General features: G+C 37.5%; 1 protein-coding gene across 1 annotated transcript in view; it reads right to left on the bottom strand.

Annotated features, from left to right (window-relative positions):
• LOC107582621 (protein turtle homolog B-like) overlaps positions 1-22,119 on the bottom strand; it is a 69,520-nt gene that overhangs the window by 14,321 nt on the left and 33,080 nt on the right. Inside the window, exons 6-12 of the mRNA XM_016268537.1 lie at positions 17,502-17,619; positions 6,630-6,771; positions 4,863-5,008; positions 1,873-2,015; positions 1,643-1,783; positions 1,438-1,557; positions 385-535 (exon numbers count right to left, since the gene is read on the bottom strand). Of these exons, the coding sequence (XP_016124023.1) occupies positions 385-535; positions 1,438-1,557; positions 1,643-1,783; positions 1,873-2,015; positions 4,863-5,008; positions 6,630-6,771; positions 17,502-17,619 (961 nt within the window). The remainder of the gene's footprint in view (positions 1-384; positions 536-1,437; positions 1,558-1,642; positions 1,784-1,872; positions 2,016-4,862; positions 5,009-6,629; positions 6,772-17,501; positions 17,620-22,119) is intronic.

Below are 22,119 nucleotides of genomic sequence, written 5' to 3'. Positions count from 1 at the left end.
ATAGATAGATAGATAGATAGATAGATAGATAGATAGATAGACAGACAGACAGACAGACAGACAGACAGACAGACAGACAGACAGACAGACAGACAGACAGATAGATAGATAGATAGATAGATAGATAGATAGATAGATAGATAGATAGATAGATAGATAGATAGATAGATAGATAGATAGAGGACAGACAGACAGACTGACAGATAGATAGATAGATAGATAGATAGATAGATAGATAGATAGATAGATAGATAGATAGACGATAGATAGATAGATCGATAGATAGATAGATAGATAGATAGATAGATAGATAGAAAAATGGAGGACAGACAGACAGATAGATAAGTAAGATAGAAGATAGAAAGTAAGATAAGAGTCATTTACCTATTACAAAAAGGCGTGTGCTGGCAGTGATGCTTGTTACTACATTGGTGGCAACACATTCCCACTCCCCATGATCCTCTTTGCTTAGAGACACAAATTGCAAGCTACCACTTGGTAAGATGTTATGTTTGCTTCGGCTGGGCTTCCCGACCTTGACAAAGGACACAATAATAAACAATTCAAGATTAACTATCTACGAAAAGGAAAAAATAATATACTTAAAGGGGTCATCGGATGCCCATTTTCCACAACTTGATATGATTCTTTAAAGTCTTAATGAAAAGTCTATAACATACCTAGGTTAACATTTCTCAATGGTAGTGTAAAAATCACCCTTTTTACCTAAAATCAGCTTGCATTTCCCTTTACATGCTAATGAGCTCTGCTCACCCCGCCCCTCTCTTCTGTGGGGTGACGAGCCGTTCTCATATGACTGTTTACTTTAGCCGCAAAACTTGCTAACTAGCACATTATTAGTAAAGGCGATTTGCAAAGATTCATGAAAAACCCTTATACTCACTTCATCTGTATGTGAAGCTAGATCACGAATGATTCGCAGGAACATAGATGTATTTAGGTAGATCAGAGGGTGCATTCCCTTAAAAAACGAAAGTAGGGTTAATCCTCTGTGTCTTCAGCGGCTCAGATGTCGGGAGTAAATGACAACTGCTATGTTCATCATTACATCCAACAACAAAACACCTCAATTGCTTAGGAGCCATTCTTGTCTACGTCTCTGCTCTGGCATCGAAAAAATGGCAGTCGGACTGTTCACAGCTCACTCAGGGCGGGTCTAAGCTAAGACGGCCGTGTCAATCAACTATCGTGGGAGCGGCCTAGGTCTGTGTGACATCACACAGCCAAGAAGCTGAGAATGGCTTGGTTTAAAAATGGGGATATTATTTATAGATTAAAAAAATACCATGGGGTGGATTTTTATCATTATAGGGTGGTTGTGTACACACACTGCCAACACACATTTATGTTCAAACAACATGTAAAACTGAGTTTTGCATCCGATGACCCCTTTAATGTTGTGGTGGGTCATGGTACCTTTCTCCATACGATGGTTGGAATCTCAGGGTCTCCAGAAGCAGCGCAGGGGATGACCAGCTCTCTTCCCGCCTCCTGACGGTACTCCCCCCCGGGCCTCACGTTGAAGTAAGGGGGGTCCTGGGGTCACATGATGATGTTTACCTCACAAACCACACAACACATCTCAAAAATTTTACTTTTTAATTAAGATGCACTGACTCACCTTTAGCACCAGAGTGGCCGGAGGGGACTGTCCCATGGTACCTAGGACATTGTAAGGCACACAGGTGTAGGTGCCAAGGGAGTCTTCAGTGACCTCTGCCACCCGAATGCTTCCGTCTGCCATCTGACTCCATCCAGGATACTGTGAGAGAATAAATCAGAGAACTGGAGTGTTGTCAAACAGTCAAGAGTCTTGAAATTTCAGACGTCAGAAGTCCATGCATTATAGACCTTCTCGATTCTGAGGGGGTAGCCATCTTTCTCCCATCTGACTGATGTAACTGGAGGGTTGGCATCCACTGGGCAGCGTATAATTCCTGGCAACTTTCTTGGGACGTAGATGACAGGTGGCATGTTCACAACACGGGCAGGGTCTGCGGAGAAGATACGGTCCAAACAGGAATGAGGAACATGGGTAATAATGTTAGTTATGCTAAAGCAGATACCACAAATCAGTCTCGCTATGCTGTCAAAGTACTTTATCCTTTTTATTTTGTTTATCCATCATAATATGGTTCATAGCAGTTATAGATTTGAAAGTCTAAATCGACACATCTCCCATATTTTCACTGCAAAATCGCAGTGTTCGGGAGCCTGTGTAAGATATGTGTGGTAACGGAACATGTAAGCGTTATTTAAAGCCCTTCCTGTGAAGTTCTCTCACCTGCAGCAGCCCTGGGGTGTCGCTGACTGATGTAGCACAACCCCAGCGGCACAGAGGAGCCGCTGCTAATGAGACAGTCAGCCACTTCTCGGCATATGACACAATATAATGTGCTTTTCCACAGCTAATCTCTTCTCTCTTCAAACTGCCAGGCTATATTTCCCCTCAGTTAATTCATTAAGGATCCCTTGTCACCCCTGACCTCTTTTCTGCTGTGATGATTCTCTTCTGGGTGGTAAAATGAGAGAAACAAGCCATCTTTTGAATTCTATACGCCCCCTTGTCTGCTGAAAATTCACATTCAAGACAATACACATTTTCTCTACACATTACACTTTCTTCCTGTTGTAACAATCATTACTTGCTTGAAATATTTTCATTAGCGGTCAACTATAATATATTTTTTTAAATGGCAGATACCCAACTACATCTACAGAACAGGGCTGCTGAGGGCTGACTTGAATGATAATATAATGCTAAATGACAAAATTGAAATATAATGCAAATATAAATAACAAAACTACATTGAAATTTTAAAACAAGCCCCAAATAAAATAAATAAGTAACACAAATAAAATAAATCTCTTCATATAAACAAAATCAGGCTTTGTCTCTGCTCTTTCCTTTTAAAATTAGAGGCAACCACTGCATTTTAATCTTGATCCAAACAAAGATGCTGCATACATGCAACATGAGCAGTTTTTAATCTAAATTAGATTGTATAATTTCGAAATTTGAAGCAAAAACAGAATGGTTTGACTTATTATAAAAACATCTGCATGAAACAGCAGACGAGCTGAATGAGACGCAGATTCACTCTCTGCCAGCAGGTGGCGCTTAAAGTATTTCCTTGGTTTCCGCTGTAAACAAAGCAGCGCTGCACTTATGAACTTTAATATGCATTAGACAGAGGCAAGATGAAAAGAAAAAATACCATCTAAACTTATCTAAAGACAGTAAGTTCCCCTCAGACATGCATTCATATAAACTAAATGAATCGCGATTTGTTTAGCATCTCAACCGATTTGAATCGTCACATATTTTAATCGATTTTCAACCGGCTCGCGGTTAATCGTTACATCCCTAGTATACATGTATATGTTAAATGTATATAATATGAAATGTTATATAAATAATAACATAATTTATATAACAAATTATTTTATATTGTATAATTTATGTTTGTTATAAATATTCTTATATAAATTGTTTGTTTGTTTGTTTTTTTATCAGAGCGTATTGCTTAGCAGTTAAAACTACTGAAAAATAGATAGATAATATTAATATTGTTTGAATTATTTGTATAAATAATGTAACATTTTCAATTGTATAATTTTTGAAAAAATATAAATGTATATAGCTGCTGTTTTGCCCTTTGTTAGTGTGCAGTACTAAAGCTTTTAGACAGTATGCAATGTAAAGCCGTTTGGAAGAGAGAGCGAGAGCACATCTGAGGATCTCTTTCATTCCTCTCGGAGCGCGACAGAGACAGAGGGAATACATTCATCTCTGATGAGTTAAAAGATCTTGTGATTTCACAGTAAGCAAGTGCAGTCAGGGTTCAAAATGACTGTCATGTTGGGAAGTAGCAGATCAATTCATGATAAGAGCTTGTAACACTCCAAAGAGAAAAGAAAAATTTAAATCGCATCATATGACCCCTTTAACTAATGCACTTTGAATTTTATGTGTGTGTGTGTGTGTGTATATAAAAGAAAATGTTTATTATGCAGTGACAAGGATGTCAGTACAAATAATTATAATTTTATAATATAATATAATATAATATAATATAATATAATATAATATAATATAATATAATATAATATAATATAATATAATATAATATAGAGAAATGATATATAGAACACCCAAAATGCATTAAAACACTGAAACGGAACATGTTTATTATATAGTCACAAGGTTGTCAATTCAAATAATTATATTTCTTAATTATGATAACCTCAATATTTAACTGTAGGTGATATTGTAGGCTTGGAGCATTGATTTGCATTAACATCTGTGTATTTTGTCTGTGTTACAGCGGCTTCCTTTTAGAATTCAGAGCTGGAACTATTTGTTTTCTAATAATGAATTGAAGTTGCTTCAGTGACAACTCTTGGCTGTCATTTATAACTGTCACAATTCCAATTTTTCATGGTGACCGCAGTATGTAAGGCTTCTCCAATCTGTCTTTTCTATCCAAGAGAGACAGACAGACAGACAGACAGAAACAGAGGCAGCTCAGACTCGGGGCTTATCCACCACTTCCTGCAGCACCACAAGAGTCCTGGTGCAGATGGAAGCGAGCTCTCAAACCCTCCAGAGAAAGGCAGCAACTAGACTAGCAACTAGAACATCTAAGATGCCTGGCAGCCACAACAGCATCTCAAAGGGTGTAAATAGCTCTGTCCCTGTACGTGACAGACATCAATTACCCGCTCTGATGATAGTATACTTGACATAAAACACCTCAAAGGCACACAGGACATACACTGAGATTTCAAACGCAGGCCTGATGCTGCAGGCTCTTTAAGAGGTTGAAGGTGAAACTCACATTGCAGGGTCAGGTAAGCTGAAGCAGAGGGGGAGATGCCCAGACTGTTACTTGGGCTGCAGGTGTATTTCCCAGCATCCTCTGGCTTCACTCTGTAGATAATGAGGGTTCCGTCAATAAAGATGCGAACACGGAGCTTCAGATCACTGCAGGGAAGAGAAGAGAGATGATCCGTTTGAAAAATATTATTAAACGTGTTTGTACACCGAGAAGAACTGAGGCTGTTACAATGACTCATTATTATGGCAGTCTGTTTCTGCCTCAGAGTGAATAATAAAAAAGGTCATTGTGAGAAAGTTTTAAATGAACGTTATACTTGTTGATGAAAAATAAACATCAAAACAGTCACAAGAATTAAAGCTACATTTCTGAGATATAGATGAGGAGTGCAATAAAGGGAAAGTCGCAAGTATGACATTTTGAAAAATCTGATATAAAGTCACAATTGTGATAAATAAAATTGCAGCTGTGATATATAAAGTCACAGTTACGAAAAAATCATGATTGTGATATAACTAAAAAGCAAGATTGAGAAAGTCACAAATATTATATAATGAAACATTCGGGAGAAAGTAGCAATTTCAACAAGTATGAGATTGAAATTTGGAGACAGACAAAACTCTGAGCGTAAAGTCACAATTATGAGAAATAAAATCGCGAGACAAAATTGTAAGACATTGTCAAAGTAATGAGAGTAATAATGTTGGATAAAAAACAATTATGAGATCAAATCTTAATTATGAGAAATGTATGAGACATTTGTAAGTTATAAAAAGTTGCAACTGCATAATGTAGTTGCAATTATGGGAACTAGATACATTTGAGAGGTATAAAACTGCAGTTATTGCAATTATATAGACATATTTAAAATAAAGACATATATTACATTTACATTTGGTCATTTAGCAGACACTTTTATCTATATATATATATAATTGATGGGAAATGGCATTCAGTTGAATTTTAGCTTCTTAACTTTGGCTTTGGTTGAAGTTAACTTTATATTTTTTTTCCATCAATAAACTTTGTTCTTTTCACAAAAATTTTTTAATAAATAAACAATAAAACAAATCAAATTAAATAAAATTTAATAATTTTAGATTAGATTAGATCATATTTGGCAAACCCCCTGCAGTACTGCTTTAGACTTCATAATCTACAACCCTGAGGATGTATGTATGTCTGCAGACAAAAAAATCACTTCGAAGCATAAAAAAAAAGTTAATTCTTATGGTTAATTTTACAAATATCGGTGTCTACTAAAATGTTTCTTACACAAAGTGGTAAATTGGCCAGCAGTATGAATATTCCCATGAGCATCCGTCCGCCCCTCACAGTTCAATAGTACCGGAAACCGTTATTTCGAAACACTATTCTGGCCTGTTTCCACAGAGAGGAACAGACTACAGCCCTGCATACAGAGGGTCAATACGGCCACGCTTGGGGGAGTCAGAACAGCTTTGGCTCGGCTTCAGTTGATCAGCATGTTTTTTAGGCATGTGATGACACAAGCACAGTGTCACAAGATGTTCCCATCCCGGCATAAAAACCTGCTGTGTGCGCCTCCGCGTCACTGCGCTAGCATTTGCCTTAATGCAGCTGTAGAGGGCTTGAGATTCAGGGATTCTGGGTCTAAAAATATATGTGACTCTAATCTAAAACCGACTGATGCACACACACACACACACACACACACACACACAGCAGCAGCTTCTGTGTTCAAGACTCTGAGACTTGGCACAGTAGTGAACTCGATCATAACTTTACTTCTTGAAGTAGACGTTGTCCTCCTCCCAGTACCAGGTATAGGTCAGGTTGCCAGGATACGCCTCTGCTTGGCACGTAAATTGGGCATTCTGGGATATGTTAACAGTGATGTTCTCAGGTGGTGACACGATGTATGGAGGACCTGGTGGAAGCAAACAGCGACAAGGGTTATAGACAGACAAATAAGCAAAAATCAAAACAGAAGAATTAGGGTTATTGTTTAGACTAATGTTGTATGTAAAGTTGCAATTGTGAGGGAAGCATTATGAGAATTTTTTGAGACAAAGTCACAGTTCTGAGATGTAAAGTGTAAATTATAAGAAATATAATCGTAACTGTGAGATATAAAGTCACAATTGAGAAAGTCGCAATTGTACAGTCAAATTTGTAATTACAAGGTGTTTCAATTATGCGAAGTAAATTTATATTTGCAAGAAATAAATTTGCATTTATGAGATATAAAATTACATGTACATTCTGAGAAAGACACCTGTAAGATAAATGGTTGATGTTTATGAGATAGACACATTTGTGAATTAAAGTTACAATTATGATATATACAGTAACAGTTATGCACTGTAAAAAAACTGTAGTTTTTACAAAATAATTTTGTCATTTGTGTTTGCCAGAATAATTTTGTAAAAAAAATACAGAAATATCAAAGTTCATCACAAGTAGCTTTTCCACAAGTTGAAGTATATACTAATATACAGAAGGTGCACAGAGTCATTCATGCAAACACAACACACCATCATGGTAACACACATGATGCATAAATAATGCAATAAATAATTATTAAACAACAGAAGATGTACCATAAAATCCTAAAGTACCTAACTGATAAAACCATTAAGTAACATGATTATTCAAACAAAACACTCTCAAATGTGAAGTGTCATGCAGGGAATTCTGGGAATATCACTTTACAGTTTTAGAAAATTATACATTGATTTTCTCTTTTTTACTTCTAAAAACTACAATTAACAGCATTTTACTGTAAAATTACATGAAATGTCTGGTTAGATCTTTTACAGTTTTTCCCTATATATAGTATGGGAACTTTCTGTTAACCTACTGTGAACGTTTTTTTCCCATAGCGTTTTTACAATATTTTACCGTTAAAATTACACAGTGTCAAAAATAAAGACACATCTGTGAGATGTAATTTTTATTTGAGCTGATGGCAAATAACTAGCATTCAGCTCAATTTTACCATCTTAAAGTCCGAATGAAATTTTACAATATTAATTTTGTTACCACACATTGCTAGTTTTAAGGTGAAAAATTAATCTGTGCAAGTTAATCCACTGAAGAAAATTATTTGTCTTCGTAATCTTTAATCAAAATCTAATCATTTGCTTCCGCTCTGGAATGGCATTTCTTCTCTGATGACGTCAGTTTGACGGCTTGGCCATGGCTTGGGCAGAATTCGCTTAACCATGCCCCTTCAACCATTCGTTTGCTGCGAGTGAAAGATGAGAAGAGGAGCGCAAAAATAAAACCCCGCCCTCTATTCTATAGTTCCTGCTTCCCCTTCCATTTGTTCTCTGGTTTTGTGCCAAACAAATAACAACTAATCAAGAACAACTAATTACAATATAAGACTAATTAAACAAAATTAGTTGTCTAAATGACAATCTGTAAACTCAATGTTAACAAGCTAGCATGCTAATGCTAACCTGTTAAAGTGGTTATACCTTCAAAACAGTGTGACAGTGTGCCAGCCGTTTGCCTGCTAACTTTCTGTTTCTTAGCGTATTTGCTGCAAGTGCAAACACATTTCATTTTTGTTTATATACACAAGGGAAAGGAATTATTGTCTGTGGTAATCAACAGCATGCCACAGATGTGGTAGGCCTATTCCTTGCAATTATCCTAATTCTCCTCCATGTTTATGTGTGTATATAAACCCGTCTAATAAAGACAGCAAGGATACTACTGCCAGACCTTCCCAAAGAGAATATTATCCTTCCCACAAGAGGCTGTCACTGAAATTGCCAATAGACTTTTAATTAGACGTGTGGGTAGGCAGGAATACTGTCGTGACACTCGGACCGCTGTGAGATTTGTGGGTGCTCTGCAGAAAGATCCAGCATGAGTGCTACTCTTTGCACAAACAAACCCATGACTAGCTGTGAAATATCTTCTAATCTTAATGTGTGGACTATGCTGAGAGCTTCCTGGATGTTTCCTTAATGTGCAGTAAATGACACTGCATCTAAGGGGATTATTGACAGTAGCGCAGCTTTGCTTATTAAAATGAAATCGCAAAAGGCATCACTTGAAAGCGTCTAAAAATATCCCTGGCTTTGCTCGCACTCGTGTTGTTGAAGCAGGTATTGAAGCAGGTTTTAACTAGAGTGCCTCTCCAGAGGCTTCATGAGAATATTGCTTTTTGTAAAAACAATATTGCTAGTTTACTAAACAAAACAGCCCATGGCCAAGGCAATTTTGGCTCGGCACAGTTCATATGTGTCTCCATCTGACTCTGCAGTACTCAGACAAGAGCAGACGATCCTCTTCTAAATCACTCCAACTAAAGCTCTAAATTCCAGGTAGGGCAGATGATATTGCTTATATATATGATCAGATATTCAGTTTCAATGTTTATGTACTCGGAGTGGCTTGAATCGGTAAGATTTAATCCATCAATTCAATTAAGCTGTCACACCCCTGTGGACTGTTGATTGTAGTTTCTCCCTCTGTGTCCTTATTTGGTTGTTCCTGTTCTCATTATTAGTTAATCACCTCATTGTGCTCACCTGTCTGCCCCTCGTTATCTGCCCTATATCAGTTCCTGTCTCTTGTATTCTAGTTTGTCAGTTATTGTGAATGTTGATGTCTACCCTGTCTGGATTTCCTGTTGTCAATTTATTAAATGTTATTGGTTTCGTCATCTTCGTCGTCCTGCCTGCTCTCTTGAACACCCTGCCCGTGACAGAATAACCGAACCTCAAGTAAAGTATAGCGGCGTCTTTCCCCTCGTTTTTTTCCCCGGTTTTTGTCAGTTTTTATTTTCGTGTTATGGATTACCCCGCCTTCCAAATCCTGCTGCTGGAGCAGGGGGAACGCTCTCTTGAGGACCACACGAACAACTTTCTGTCCCTGGCTCACCTCACGCACTACCCGGACAACTGCCTCTGCTCATTCTATCAAGTTGGACTTAACGCCACCACACGAGCGCAGTTGTCCGGGGATGGTCCTTTGGTCCTCCAAAACGAAGAGGAGAGACCTCGGAATCCACGGTTTAGCCCAGGAAGGGCTCCCGATCCCCTGTCGAGCCTAGCAAGGGCTCCCAATCCCCTGTCGAGCCTAGGAAGGGCTCCAGATCCCCAGTTCAGCCCAGGAAGGGCTCCTGATCCCCAGTTCAGCCCAGGAAGGGCTCCTGATTTCTTGTTAAACCCAGGAAGGGCTCCAGCCTAAGAGCTCGCTCCAGTGCCCGCTCCTCGAAAATGTCCGCCCTCCCACCCACTCCAGCCTCCTCCACCGCCGTCATCTGGCAGCCCCTCTGCTCGCCCTCAGCCCACCATCATTGTGGTGCGAGCCCCGCGGGACTGCCATCCCCCAGCGACACCGTGGTTGGAGTCTCCCTCACCTCCGCCTCCGAGGCCCGGACTCTGCCTCGGCCCGTAAACCCAGTGGCTCCACCTCGGCTCCTAGCTCCCTCGCCTCCACCGTCACCCATCGATCCATCAGCTCCACCGGCCTCCCTCGTCCCTCCGACTCCGCCTTGGTCGGGCGTCAACCCGCCATCGCCTCTGGACTCCTCTCCTCTGGCTGCGCCTCGTCGCTCTCTCCCACCAGCTCCGTTGGGCTCCTTCCCGCCAGCTCCACCTTGGTCCTCAGTCACTCCGGCTCCGCCGCGGATCTCTGGATCTCCGCCTCCGTCGCCAGAGCCCTCGGCTCCACCCTGGCCCCCCGGGATCCTCGCATCCCCCTGGCTCGTTGGCTCTCCGTCTCCGCCTCGGGCTCCTCCTCCACCTGCTCAGCCGCCGTTGATCGGCCCCCTGGAGTCAGCAGCTATCCCTCCTCCATGGCTCCTCCCACCATGGGCCGCTGTTATGGCTGTGGCCTGGGTCCTGCTGAGCTCCTCCTGCTCCGGGTCCCCCCTGTCTCCTCCCTCCTTCGTCGCCCCCCTGGTCTCTGTCTGCCGGCCTCCTCCCGAATATCCGTCCTCTGCCGGAGCCTCCACCTATCATGTCTGCCTGCCAGCCCTTTGCCTTCCCCTGTCACCATCCCACATCCACTCCTTTGTCCCTCTCCACGGCGCGAGAACGCACCTTCCGGGAGGGGGGCGATCTGTCACACCCCTGTGGACTGTTGATTGTAGTTTCTCCCTCTGTGTCCTTATTTGGTTTTTCCTGTTCTCATTATTAATCACCTCATTGTGCTCACCTGTCTGCCCCTCGTTATCCACCCTATATCAGTTCCTGTCTGTTGCATTCTAGTATGTTGGTTATTGTGAATGTTGATGTCTACCCTGTCTGGATTTCCTGTTGTCAATTTATTAAATGTTATTATCTTCGTCGTTCTGCCTGCTCTCTTGAACACTCTGCCCGTGACATAAGCAGACATTGTTGCCAAGTGAATTCAAAAAGTATAATGCAATTAAAATCTAATAAAAATAAATAATGTGTGTCTATAAAAAAATATATATATATTTACACACAAAACATAACATATACTAAAAGATTTTTTAATATAACTAATTTATTTGAAATGAACAATTACATCTGATTCAAAGAAATTAATTAAATTATTCTTATTCGGATTATCTTGTTACAAAATCTCACACCAAAATATCGCAAAATAAGTCTAATGTCTAGGTCTCTTAGAAATTGAATGTCCAAGTAAAAAGCAAAAGCAAAAAAAAATGCATTAAAACAGGGGTCAATGTGTTTTAAAAAAAAATTTTTAGGGTTATAAAAGCTACCAAGATATTTATCATATGAGATAAATCACGATTATTTAATTATATTGACAGTCTTGTTTTAAATATTATCACAATGATGTGAATGATCAGAAAAAAAGATGTCAACGTTATGCAAAGGATATTTTATCTAGATAATTTTAAATAATAATTTGCATTGTCTTTAATACTGTATCAGAATAAAAGCAGATTCTTTTGAAAACAACCATTTCTTTATATAATTTTAACCTTAATATTTTACAAACAGCATAAATTGGTCTTTATGAATGAAATCACAGCTTTCATACATTAGCTTTCACTAATTTAGGGAAAAATATTAAATAGTTTTGAAAGCCCTGCATTAAAATTATAGTAATATTCAAGACCTTGCTTCATTTTTCGCCAGCAAATCATCACACATATATTGTTACTATTCAGTATATAAAAGCCAGCTCTTAGCAGGTTATGTTGTGAGTATGGACAAGAAGCTCCACGATGTTTCCTGGTGCTCTGTGATCACAAGCGTCCTCTAAATTCTCTGTTTCCCAGCACAGGCTGTGTGTTAGCGTGCTGCTCTGTATTCACAGCCATGCTCCACTGCCATAAATCTGACTGCAGTGAAAGCCACAAAGCCAGTGACAGGCAGCTTGCTAATGTTTGCTGTCATACTGTACACGGCCCATGGATAATAAACTGAACCACTTCATGATTCTGTTCTAACGCAGAGGCCATATGGGGAGAGACTGTGGTACCAGTACCAGGTGCTGACTCAGAGCGAACAACCATTATTCTGTTTGCATGTGCATGAAACTCACACAATGATCAAACAGATCCCCTCAAATCCATCATGAAGGAGACAAGACAGGCAGATCTTTTTCCAGGTGACGTTTGATCCATGGCTTAAATGGACCAGTGTGATGATGACAGATTTTTTTACCTTTAAAGGAATAGTTCACCCAAAAATGTGAATATTGTCATAATTTACTCACTCTTATGTCATTCCAAACCAACTGTTTGGAACGTTCCAAATGTTGAACACAAAAGAAGATCTTATGAAGAATGCTGGTAACCAAACAGTTGTTGGTCCCCATTGACTTCCATAGGGAAAGAAATACCATGTAAGTCAATTGGGAACCATCAATTGTTTGATTACCAGCATTCTTCAGAATATCATCTTTTGTGTTCAACATAAGAAAGAAACTTATACAGGTTTCGAATGAAAATTTTTATTTTTGGATGAACAATCCCTTTAAAATCATTATTTTTAACTTGTTCTCAGAAGCCAGGCCAAAAGGTATGGAGACCCATTTCTGTCATTTAAGAAAACAAAATGCTTTGGTGAATCATAATTATGAGATAAAATGTCATAATTATGAGATTAAATACATAAATTATGAGATACTGAGTCATGGTTGAGATGAAAAGTCAAAACTATGATATACAAAGTAATAATTATAAAGTCCATTATAAAAGTATACATTATGAAAAAATTAAGTAGGAATCATAAGAAAATGTCAAAATTTAGATCAAATTTCAATATTTATATAAAAAGTATTAGATCTTTCAAATTTTTAAGTCAAACCTATGAGATACTAAGTTATATTAATGTCATATATCATGATTACTGTATGACTTAGTATCTCGTACTTTTGATTTTTTTTATGTCCTAACTACAACATGTCAAAATGATGACTTTTTATGTCATGGGATAAAAGTCAAAATTGAGATAAAATGTCATAATTATTATTAATTGTATATTTTTTACTTTTGACATTTTGTCTTTTTATGTCCTAAAGAGTATCTCATAATTTGATTCTTTTTATGTTATAATAATGACATAGTATCTCAATTTGAACTTTTTGTCATAATTATGTCATAACTATGTTTTTTTTGTGTGTGTGGGGGGAAAATAGATGCTGGTCCACAGAATGAAAACAGAAAATATCGAATTATTGTGAATGCTGATAGCATAGTTATTAAATAAACAAGCCACTCTGAAGGCGAATGAGTGTGTACAAGACATGAGCGGTTACTGTAAACCTGCAGTATATCACCTCCATCACTCCGAGCAGGGCTGTAAACAGCTTCTACTGGAAGGCTCCATTAGGAGCTGAGTGACAGGAAGTGATCTATGCAGATGGAGCGGACTGAGCGTATTGACTGCGGCATATGTGCTTAGAGTGACGAGACGGAAAGACCAGACTTTGACAACACTGATGTGTCCATACACAGATTCACTGAAAGAGACTAATTAACCAGGGAGCACCGAGGGCCTTGCACCTTTTCACCTAGTATCGACAGGACGTGATGACCACAGTAGCAAGAAAAGGACAAATATTGACAGTGAAGAACGCTTACTTGCTTCTCTAGGGTTTCTGCAGGATTTTTAAGCTCGAATTTAAGACTTTTTAAGACCTTTTTTAAGACCTGCACAGATCAAATTAATACCATATGAGCGGGGTAGGGCAATGAGTACCATATTAAACTGTAAAATTACTGTAAAAAGCATAATTTACAGTTCAGATACAAGTTTTCAGAAAAACAAAAAGTTTTATAAATGATAAACTTTACATTTCAGCCTTTAAACCATTTTTAAGAAAATGGATGAGTCAAAAGTATTAATTATTATATTAATTTAAACAATTATTATGAATAAATTGTTATATAAATTAAATAATATAAATTAGGGGTGTGCGATATTGAAAAAAAATTTATATCTTGATATTTTCTGTGATTTTATAGATAATGATAATTAGATTATATTTTGCTGAGTGTGGTATTGTGCTGATATCTTAAGCACTACTGTGGACAGCTGACTCCTGAATTTTTTTATATTCTTCATATTCTCTGTGGTCAGTTCACAGCAGGGATAGAAATTAATATATATTTTTTTTATTAATCATAAATTTTATGGGCATTTTTACCTTTAAGCCATTTTTTCTATAAGTGTGCATCATCTTTTGAGTCAAATTCTTGCATTTGGGCTGTTACCAAGCAAATGAAATCCGTATCAACATTTTTCTTTGCAATACAGCGGAAACACAGAAGCTACATCTGGCATTTAGATGTATTTACACACTGTATAATACAGCTCTGAGGGACATGGTATACTTTAACCTGCAGTTACAAATGCATAAATAATGTTTTGATATTTTAAACATAAAACTGATGTTTGAAATTATAAAAAAAAATGAAAGGATATTTTAAATGTGAAGTTTTTTCCACTGGGCCGCACTATGGTCCACGTGCAAGTCTCACGGCCGCACACATATCATTTATATATTACGTCACCAATACAAACCAACCAGATTTATAATATTATAATATATAAATAATAATTTTAATATTAATTAATATTATGATCAGTGTTGGGGGTAACGCATTACAAGTAATGCGAGTTACGTAATCAGATTACTTTTTCAAGTAACTAGTAAAGTAACGCATTACTTTTTAATTTACAAGAAAATATCTGAGTTACTTTTTCTTAAAAGTAACGCCAATTACTTTGTTTTCCCATTTATTGACTGACAAGTCTCCTGTCCCCATATTGGGAGAAATCGTAAGTACAGAGGCGTTGTGTGCGCTGTGTGAACATGATGTAGTTCTAGACTAAATGTGAATGTGCATTAATTCATCCCACTCACAACAAAACAGATTTAGTATTCAAAATGAATTAAAACACTGAAACGCAAACTCAGAATATGACGCAAACCTGCAATAATTAAATATGTTAAATATCACAAATGTATCTAATCCCATTTTATTAACTAATATCTTTGCTGCTGACCTTTGATAATCCAATTTAACCATGCTAATAAGCAAAAATGACTTTAGATAAACTAACATTTGTGCTTCATTGTTTTTTTTTTATTACTGAAGAGTGTTGAACCTTCTTCTCCTGTGTTCTACTGTACAGACGTGAATTTACTTTTACTTCAGCCTGAGGTTTATTGATTCATTGGTTTATTGGTTTTAGATTCATTCAGGAACAAAACAGCGTCATGTTGCTCAGAGACACAAAACAGTGCTGTGGCTGTGTTTGGAATTATTTTTGTTGGCGAAATAGAGCAAAAGCAGGAAATAAGGTGTCTAAAACGTAAGTCTCTTAATGTTAACTTCTTGTTTATTGAACTGTTGTATCAAATCTATATCACATTTGTAATCATGCTGACTTTTGGTGAAAAAACGGCACTCTTCATGTGATATTAACTATATGAAATGATATAAATATATACATTTTCTGCCCCCATATCTTGAATTATGTGAATTCTAAATGCATTTTAATAGACTGATTCATGCGGTGAAAAGGCACTCTAAATGCATGCGCATACTAGTTTAACCTATGTTAAAGGGGTCATATGATGCGATTTCAATTTTTCCTTTCTCTTTGAAGTGTTACAAGCTCTTGGTGCATAAAGAAGATCTGTAAAGTTGCAAAGACTAAAGTCTCAAATCCAAAGAGATATTTTTATCTCAACCACGCCTACCTAAAACGGCTCGTTCTAACGCGCCCCCACATGTCTACGTCACGATGTGGGAAGATTTGCATAACGCTGCCCAAATGTTCAGGCAAAGAAAGAAGGCGTAACTTTTATTCTCGCTGTAGTATTGTTGCCGCCGCCATGTCATGAAGACGCAGTGTTTCGTTGTGAAAGCTAAACTACTTTGTTTGGCCTTCCAAAAGAGGACGATATCCGCTTCGTCATGCCTAGAGCTGATCCGTGCTGGTCGCTGAGGAAATACATCAACTTCGCGCTGTGAATCGCCGGATCGGCTTTCACCGTGGACGAAGCAGAGTCCAGCCCGGAGTCGTCACATGTGGTTGCCGCAAACCCACCGGCCGCGCCGTTCTCAAGCCCGGCAGCCGCCGCTCACTCAAGCCCACCGTGTGTTTCGTTGTGAAAGTGAAACTACTTTGTTTGGCCTTCCAAAAGAGGACACGACTAGAAATCAGTGGTTAAGTTGTATTTACAACACTGTTCCAGAACAGTTCAGATGTGTGCAGAGCATTTTATGGAGGACTGTTTCCTGATCCTGGAAGAGTAGACTACAATGCCGGCTGTTCTGACTCACAGACTATAAATACATTTTCATTTAAAGAATTTGCCACTGACGATTCAAACGCGATTTTTGAGCAATGTAGAGTAGCACTTGTTGTTTGTCATTTCTCCGATCACAAATGCAGACATGTTTTATGTTTACGCGGCGCGATGCAACGCAACGCGTAAAAAGACAGTATAAGTCATTATAATTCATAATTATGTCCCCACTGGATGCAACAAATGCCTCGTTTATAATGGGTTTTAATGTTTTTGTCTCGTCGCTCCGGCCGGACAGGGCATCACAATATGGTAAGGGGTGTAACATTTCCGTCACACACTTGAGGTATTCAGCTAATCACAACGCACTGGATAGCTGGCCAATCACAGCACACCTCGCTTTTCAGACCGATGAGCTTTGTAAAAATCGACGCATTTCAGAAAGGCGGGGCATAGAGGAGAAACATTAATGTACAGTATGTGGAAAATAATGTGTTTTTAACCTTAAACCGCATAAACACATTTCATTACACCAAATACACAAAATAATGTTATTTTTAGCAACATCATATGACCCCTTTAACTTACTAACTTGACTTCATCACGTAATGTGTGCGTGCACTCTGTAGGTGTTTTGTTTGCTTTTCGCGATATACTCAATTAAAACAAAACGTATTTAAAAAGCAAATACTTGAACTTACATCAGCGTGGTAAAAACTACATAAAATGACGAAAACCATCTTTGGAAAAAAATGTTTTGAATTAAAATGTAATTATTTAATTTGATTAGATTACATGGAGAGGGCGGGGTTTATGACCTATACTGGGACCAGCCACCTGGGGGTGATCGAAACGCTCTGGCTTCACTTTTGAACTAGACTAGACTTGTTTGCAACACAGACATTGCAATCCGTGGATGCTCACCTTGCACCAGAAGGCGGGTGGTATATAGCGCCTCCCCCTGGTCACTGTGAGCATGGCAGCTGTAGGCCCCCCGGTCCTCCCGCGTGATGGCCTGCACCGTCAGACTACCGTCACTCACCTGTACAAACAGTATATTTATTAAACATGAGCTACACAAAATGGACAAAATGGTTAAAAATCAGTGTGGTAACTAGTTGGTTTAGCATGTAGCTAATATGCATTGAGTTCTTTATATCACATTTTCATCCCATGAGGACATAAGGGGCCAGAAGTGTCCAATTTTGGAGATTTTTTTTTTAACAAAGTATATTTTATGGGACTGTCAATTTTTCGATTACGATATGAATTCATTGTTTAATGCATTTTTTCCCATTTTCTACTTTATCAATGCAGCATTTTATCAAGTGATTTACAGTAAAAACATTAAAACATCTTTAAAACAAGATGATCTTTATAATATAATATAATATATAATGTAATATTAATTTTCAAACAATGCATACATTGAATTTAATTTTGTGCTTTCTAAAGACTGGTTGGAAATTGACAGCACTATTTTTAGCATACTGTCTTCAAAATGTCTACGGTAATATTATTATACACAGCATAAATGGGTCTTTATATGTGAAATAAATTATTATAAGGTCCTTGTCATCAAAAACTTTGAAAACCCCTGCCTCAAAATAATAAACAAAAAAATTACAATTTATTATGCATTTATTGCTGCATATATTTGTTTGCTTTCAACCATATTCAATCTTCATTCAATACAAAAAAGTATTGCTACAATTAAAAAAATGCATTTATAAAATCGATTAAAATTAAATATAATATGAATATTAGAGCCCGACCGACAGGGTTTTTTGGGGGACCGATGCCGATACCGATATTAGAGTGTAAAAAAAGACAGATATCGATATATATCGGATATATCGGACAATGATAACTCAAATTTGGTGATCAAACATAGGCCTATGTAGTGGTGGCAGGGTATTTAACAATTTAACAATAAACTTTATTATTCAAAATGAGACTGACATCAGTTCAACTGATCAACTTCACTTCACTTATTATAAATAACTTAACACAAATAGAACAAAATATACATAACTTGAATTAAGAAATTAAACAAGGTAACTATGTAGGGCAAGCAAGCTACTATCAAACCAACAGGGGCAGGTTTATGCAGGAAGCTCAGCGTTCCCAAATGTATACATCTAAAATGAATAAATAATAATAATGAATAAAAATGTTTTCACAAATTCTGTGTTGTGTATTTTCTGGTAATCAAATAAACATGCAGAACATTTGTATTTAAATAAGTCTTTTTGCAGTCTATATGTACTGACCTGTTTTTTATTTATTCATCAAAATAAGACAAATTCCATGAAATTCCACGTTATACAGTAAATACAGTACATTTTTATGAATGGATTCCACGATTCCGTCCATGTTTTCTGCATCGCGGACGAATAATGTAGCAAACGAATATGATAAGCTCATTGCGAGAGTAAAATTGGACATTGTTGTTTATTTACTTTAGCATTGAGTCTCTCCAGGTGACAACGTTGCGTTAAATCACCATTCAACAGACTCAAGCCACCACCGCACTGCCGTCTATTGGACTGCAGAAAGATACTAACTTTTCAATCTGCTACGTTACTGACTGTACTGACAAACTGTGCTGACACCGTGTCTGCGCTGCAACAGAACGCGACAAAGCGACTATTGAAAATCATTTGAACGTTGTGTCAGCACGTCATAAATAGAACGAGGCATCAATTTACTGCATCCAGTGTAGACAACATTACTGATTATAATGGGTTCTATTCTACACCGGATGCTAGCAGCGTGGCGCGACAAAATACAAGAAGTTCTTGATGTGATGTGACTGATGTGATAAGCATGAGTTCTGGGCCGTGGCGCTGCCGGTATAAACACCAGCATTGACTGAGTGGCCGCGATCTGCTCCGGTGGCCGTAACACAGGCTTTAATGCGCTGCAGACGCATGCCATGATGCGCAGATCAGCTCTAGTCTCTAACGTCACTGAATCTGCTGTTAAAAATGAACCGTCCATTCATCATATCATCATGCAGAACTAAGAATTAGAATCATTGTAATGCGATGATCAAATATAGGTGTGGGTGGGAGGCGGGCGGATAATTTGAAGCAGCGGACTCGGGTGAAGTTTGAGCTCATCCGCGCATCTCTACACTGATCTGGGTCGCCAGTAGCAAACAATGGAGCATGCTCTGCTGGACAAACTAAGTAATTACACCATTCAGAAGCATTTAATCTGCATTATATGTTCTGTAAAAAAAAATTCATATCGGTGGCATATCGGCGGCATATTCGTCGATACCGATATAATGCTTCATAACAAATCAATCAAATTAAATCAGCATCCCCAACTGAGATTAAAAGTGCAGCTGCATCTTCCGGAACAACACATGGAAGACATGAAATAGTTTCCTGACAGGACATTTTGGAAGAGGAGTGGGTCGAGTCTTATTCCCTGCACGTCGATAGCTTAAGCCAGAGGAGACTGGCCTTAATGTTCCTCCTACACAATATCCCAAGGTGTGTCAAGTCCTGCTGGACGGTTGACACAATCCTCCCGGCCTGTTCCATCACCCTCCTGTTGCTGACAGACACGTCACACTGATGACCCAGACGAGAGCAGGTAATAAACTCTCTCAAACACTGTGTGTGTGCGGAGAGCTTTATTTAAACACACACTGCTGTGGACGAGGGCAGGGTGAAAAACAAGCTCTGTGCATCGAGACGAGACGAGACTTCTGTTCCTCTTGCTCTTTAGCGTGTGTATTCCTTCACTGCATTCCTCCATTTCTCTAAATTCTAGCCATGGAAGCAGGGAAAATAATGGAGGACCACCGGCCTCCACACCACTGTTCTCAAAGGTGAAGTCACGACACTTCTTTTGAGTAAATGTCTGGGACTGTGGCTGGTTAGCAGTGGGAATGGCTTTTAAGAGTAAGAGCCGAAGCTGAGTGCTTTCTCCCTACAGAAGAAATAATTTAATATAAATTTGATACAATCTAATTGCAGCTGAATCAAGATTAATCACAGCCCATGAGGCAATTTACTAAATGTGATGTGGAATTTCCTAGTGTTCTGCCAGCATTCACATTCACTGACAAAAATCAAGTGGGATTGTTTCTGCGGAGGGTCAGGAATTAAGCGTACAACGGCCCCAAAAAACGTTTATTTTGCACACTTAAGCCACTTATAAAAAGCTATGTTTAAGTCTAAATAATGTTTTTTTTTTAGGAACACATGTCTTTTGTTTTGTACATTCATATAATACTACTTGACATTCTAATGTTTTAAAATACATTTTTAATTAAAAAGTTAGCTGGTAATCTACCTAAAATAAATGCCAATTTGTTTGATATTTTATATACAGTGGTGGCCAAAATTGTTAGAATACTTGGCATATTTGAGAGGTTTAAGTTGTTTTGGTTGAATTAGCCATTACAATACCCATAAAATGAACTATTGCCGGAACTACCTGTGACAGAAGGAATCTGCTGGAATATTGAAAATGATGGACTGGCCCCTTCAAAGTTCAAAACTAAACCCCATCGAGCAAATTTGGGGCGAGTTGGAAAATAAACTGGACAGATCTATTGTACATTCAAAGGAAAGCATTTGGCTTGAGTTGCAGAAGGCATGATATAACATTAGTGCTGAAGTTCTCAGGAAATATATTGACACTATGGCAGAGAGATGTGCTGCTGTAATTGCTGCAAAAGGTGGATATACCAAATATTAAAGTTAAAAGTGGATAAAAACAGTACGACTCACTTCATCTGATATTTGTTGTGCTCAGAGCAACCATCTGCACGTTTCATAAACATTATGAAATTAAATCATGTTTTGGAGGCAAAAAAGGTCAATATTTTCAGATTTGTCAGGTGTTCTAACAATTTTGGCCACCACCACTGTAAATGCAAAGACATTCTAAGTAACAATACATTTATTTTTTGTTTAAACAACAACAAATAATAATAATAATAAAAACTGAAATAAAAAAATCTAATAAAATTGAATAAAAAATTAGCATTCTATTATATATAAGCTTGTAATACTAATGTGACTTTAATACTAATTAATAATAATTTAAATAACATTTTTAATTCAAACAATAATTGTAATATATACGGCATTGTAATATTAATATAACTTAATACATGTAACAATTTAATACATATTTAGTTTGAAAAATTATTAAACATTTAATAATTTAATTAATACATTTTTGTAATGTTTTGTTTGAAAGGCTTACTACAATAATAAATGTAACTGGGTTTGATATTTTGTTACATAATGCTAAGACATGCTAATTAATAATATTTTTAATAACGTTCCAATTAAAACAATAATTATCAATATTTTAATAAATGTAACAATTTAATAAACTTCTCAAAGAAAATATAAATGAACATTAATTTTGTTATATTTAATAAATTATTATAAATTCTTATGTTACTATTAATATAAGATATAAATTACTAAATTACTAAATTATTATAAATATATATATATATATATATATATATATATATATATATATATATATATATATATATATA

The sequence above is a fragment of the Sinocyclocheilus grahami genome, unplaced genomic scaffold (assembly GCF_001515645.1).
Source record: "Sinocyclocheilus grahami isolate Dianchi unplaced genomic scaffold, SAMN03320097.WGS_v1.1 scaffold46.1, whole genome shotgun sequence".
Lineage (NCBI taxonomy): Eukaryota > Metazoa > Chordata > Actinopteri > Cypriniformes > Cyprinidae > Sinocyclocheilus > Sinocyclocheilus grahami.
Note: the sequence above shows the minus strand (reverse complement) of the source record. Positions and strands in the feature narration are given on the sequence as shown.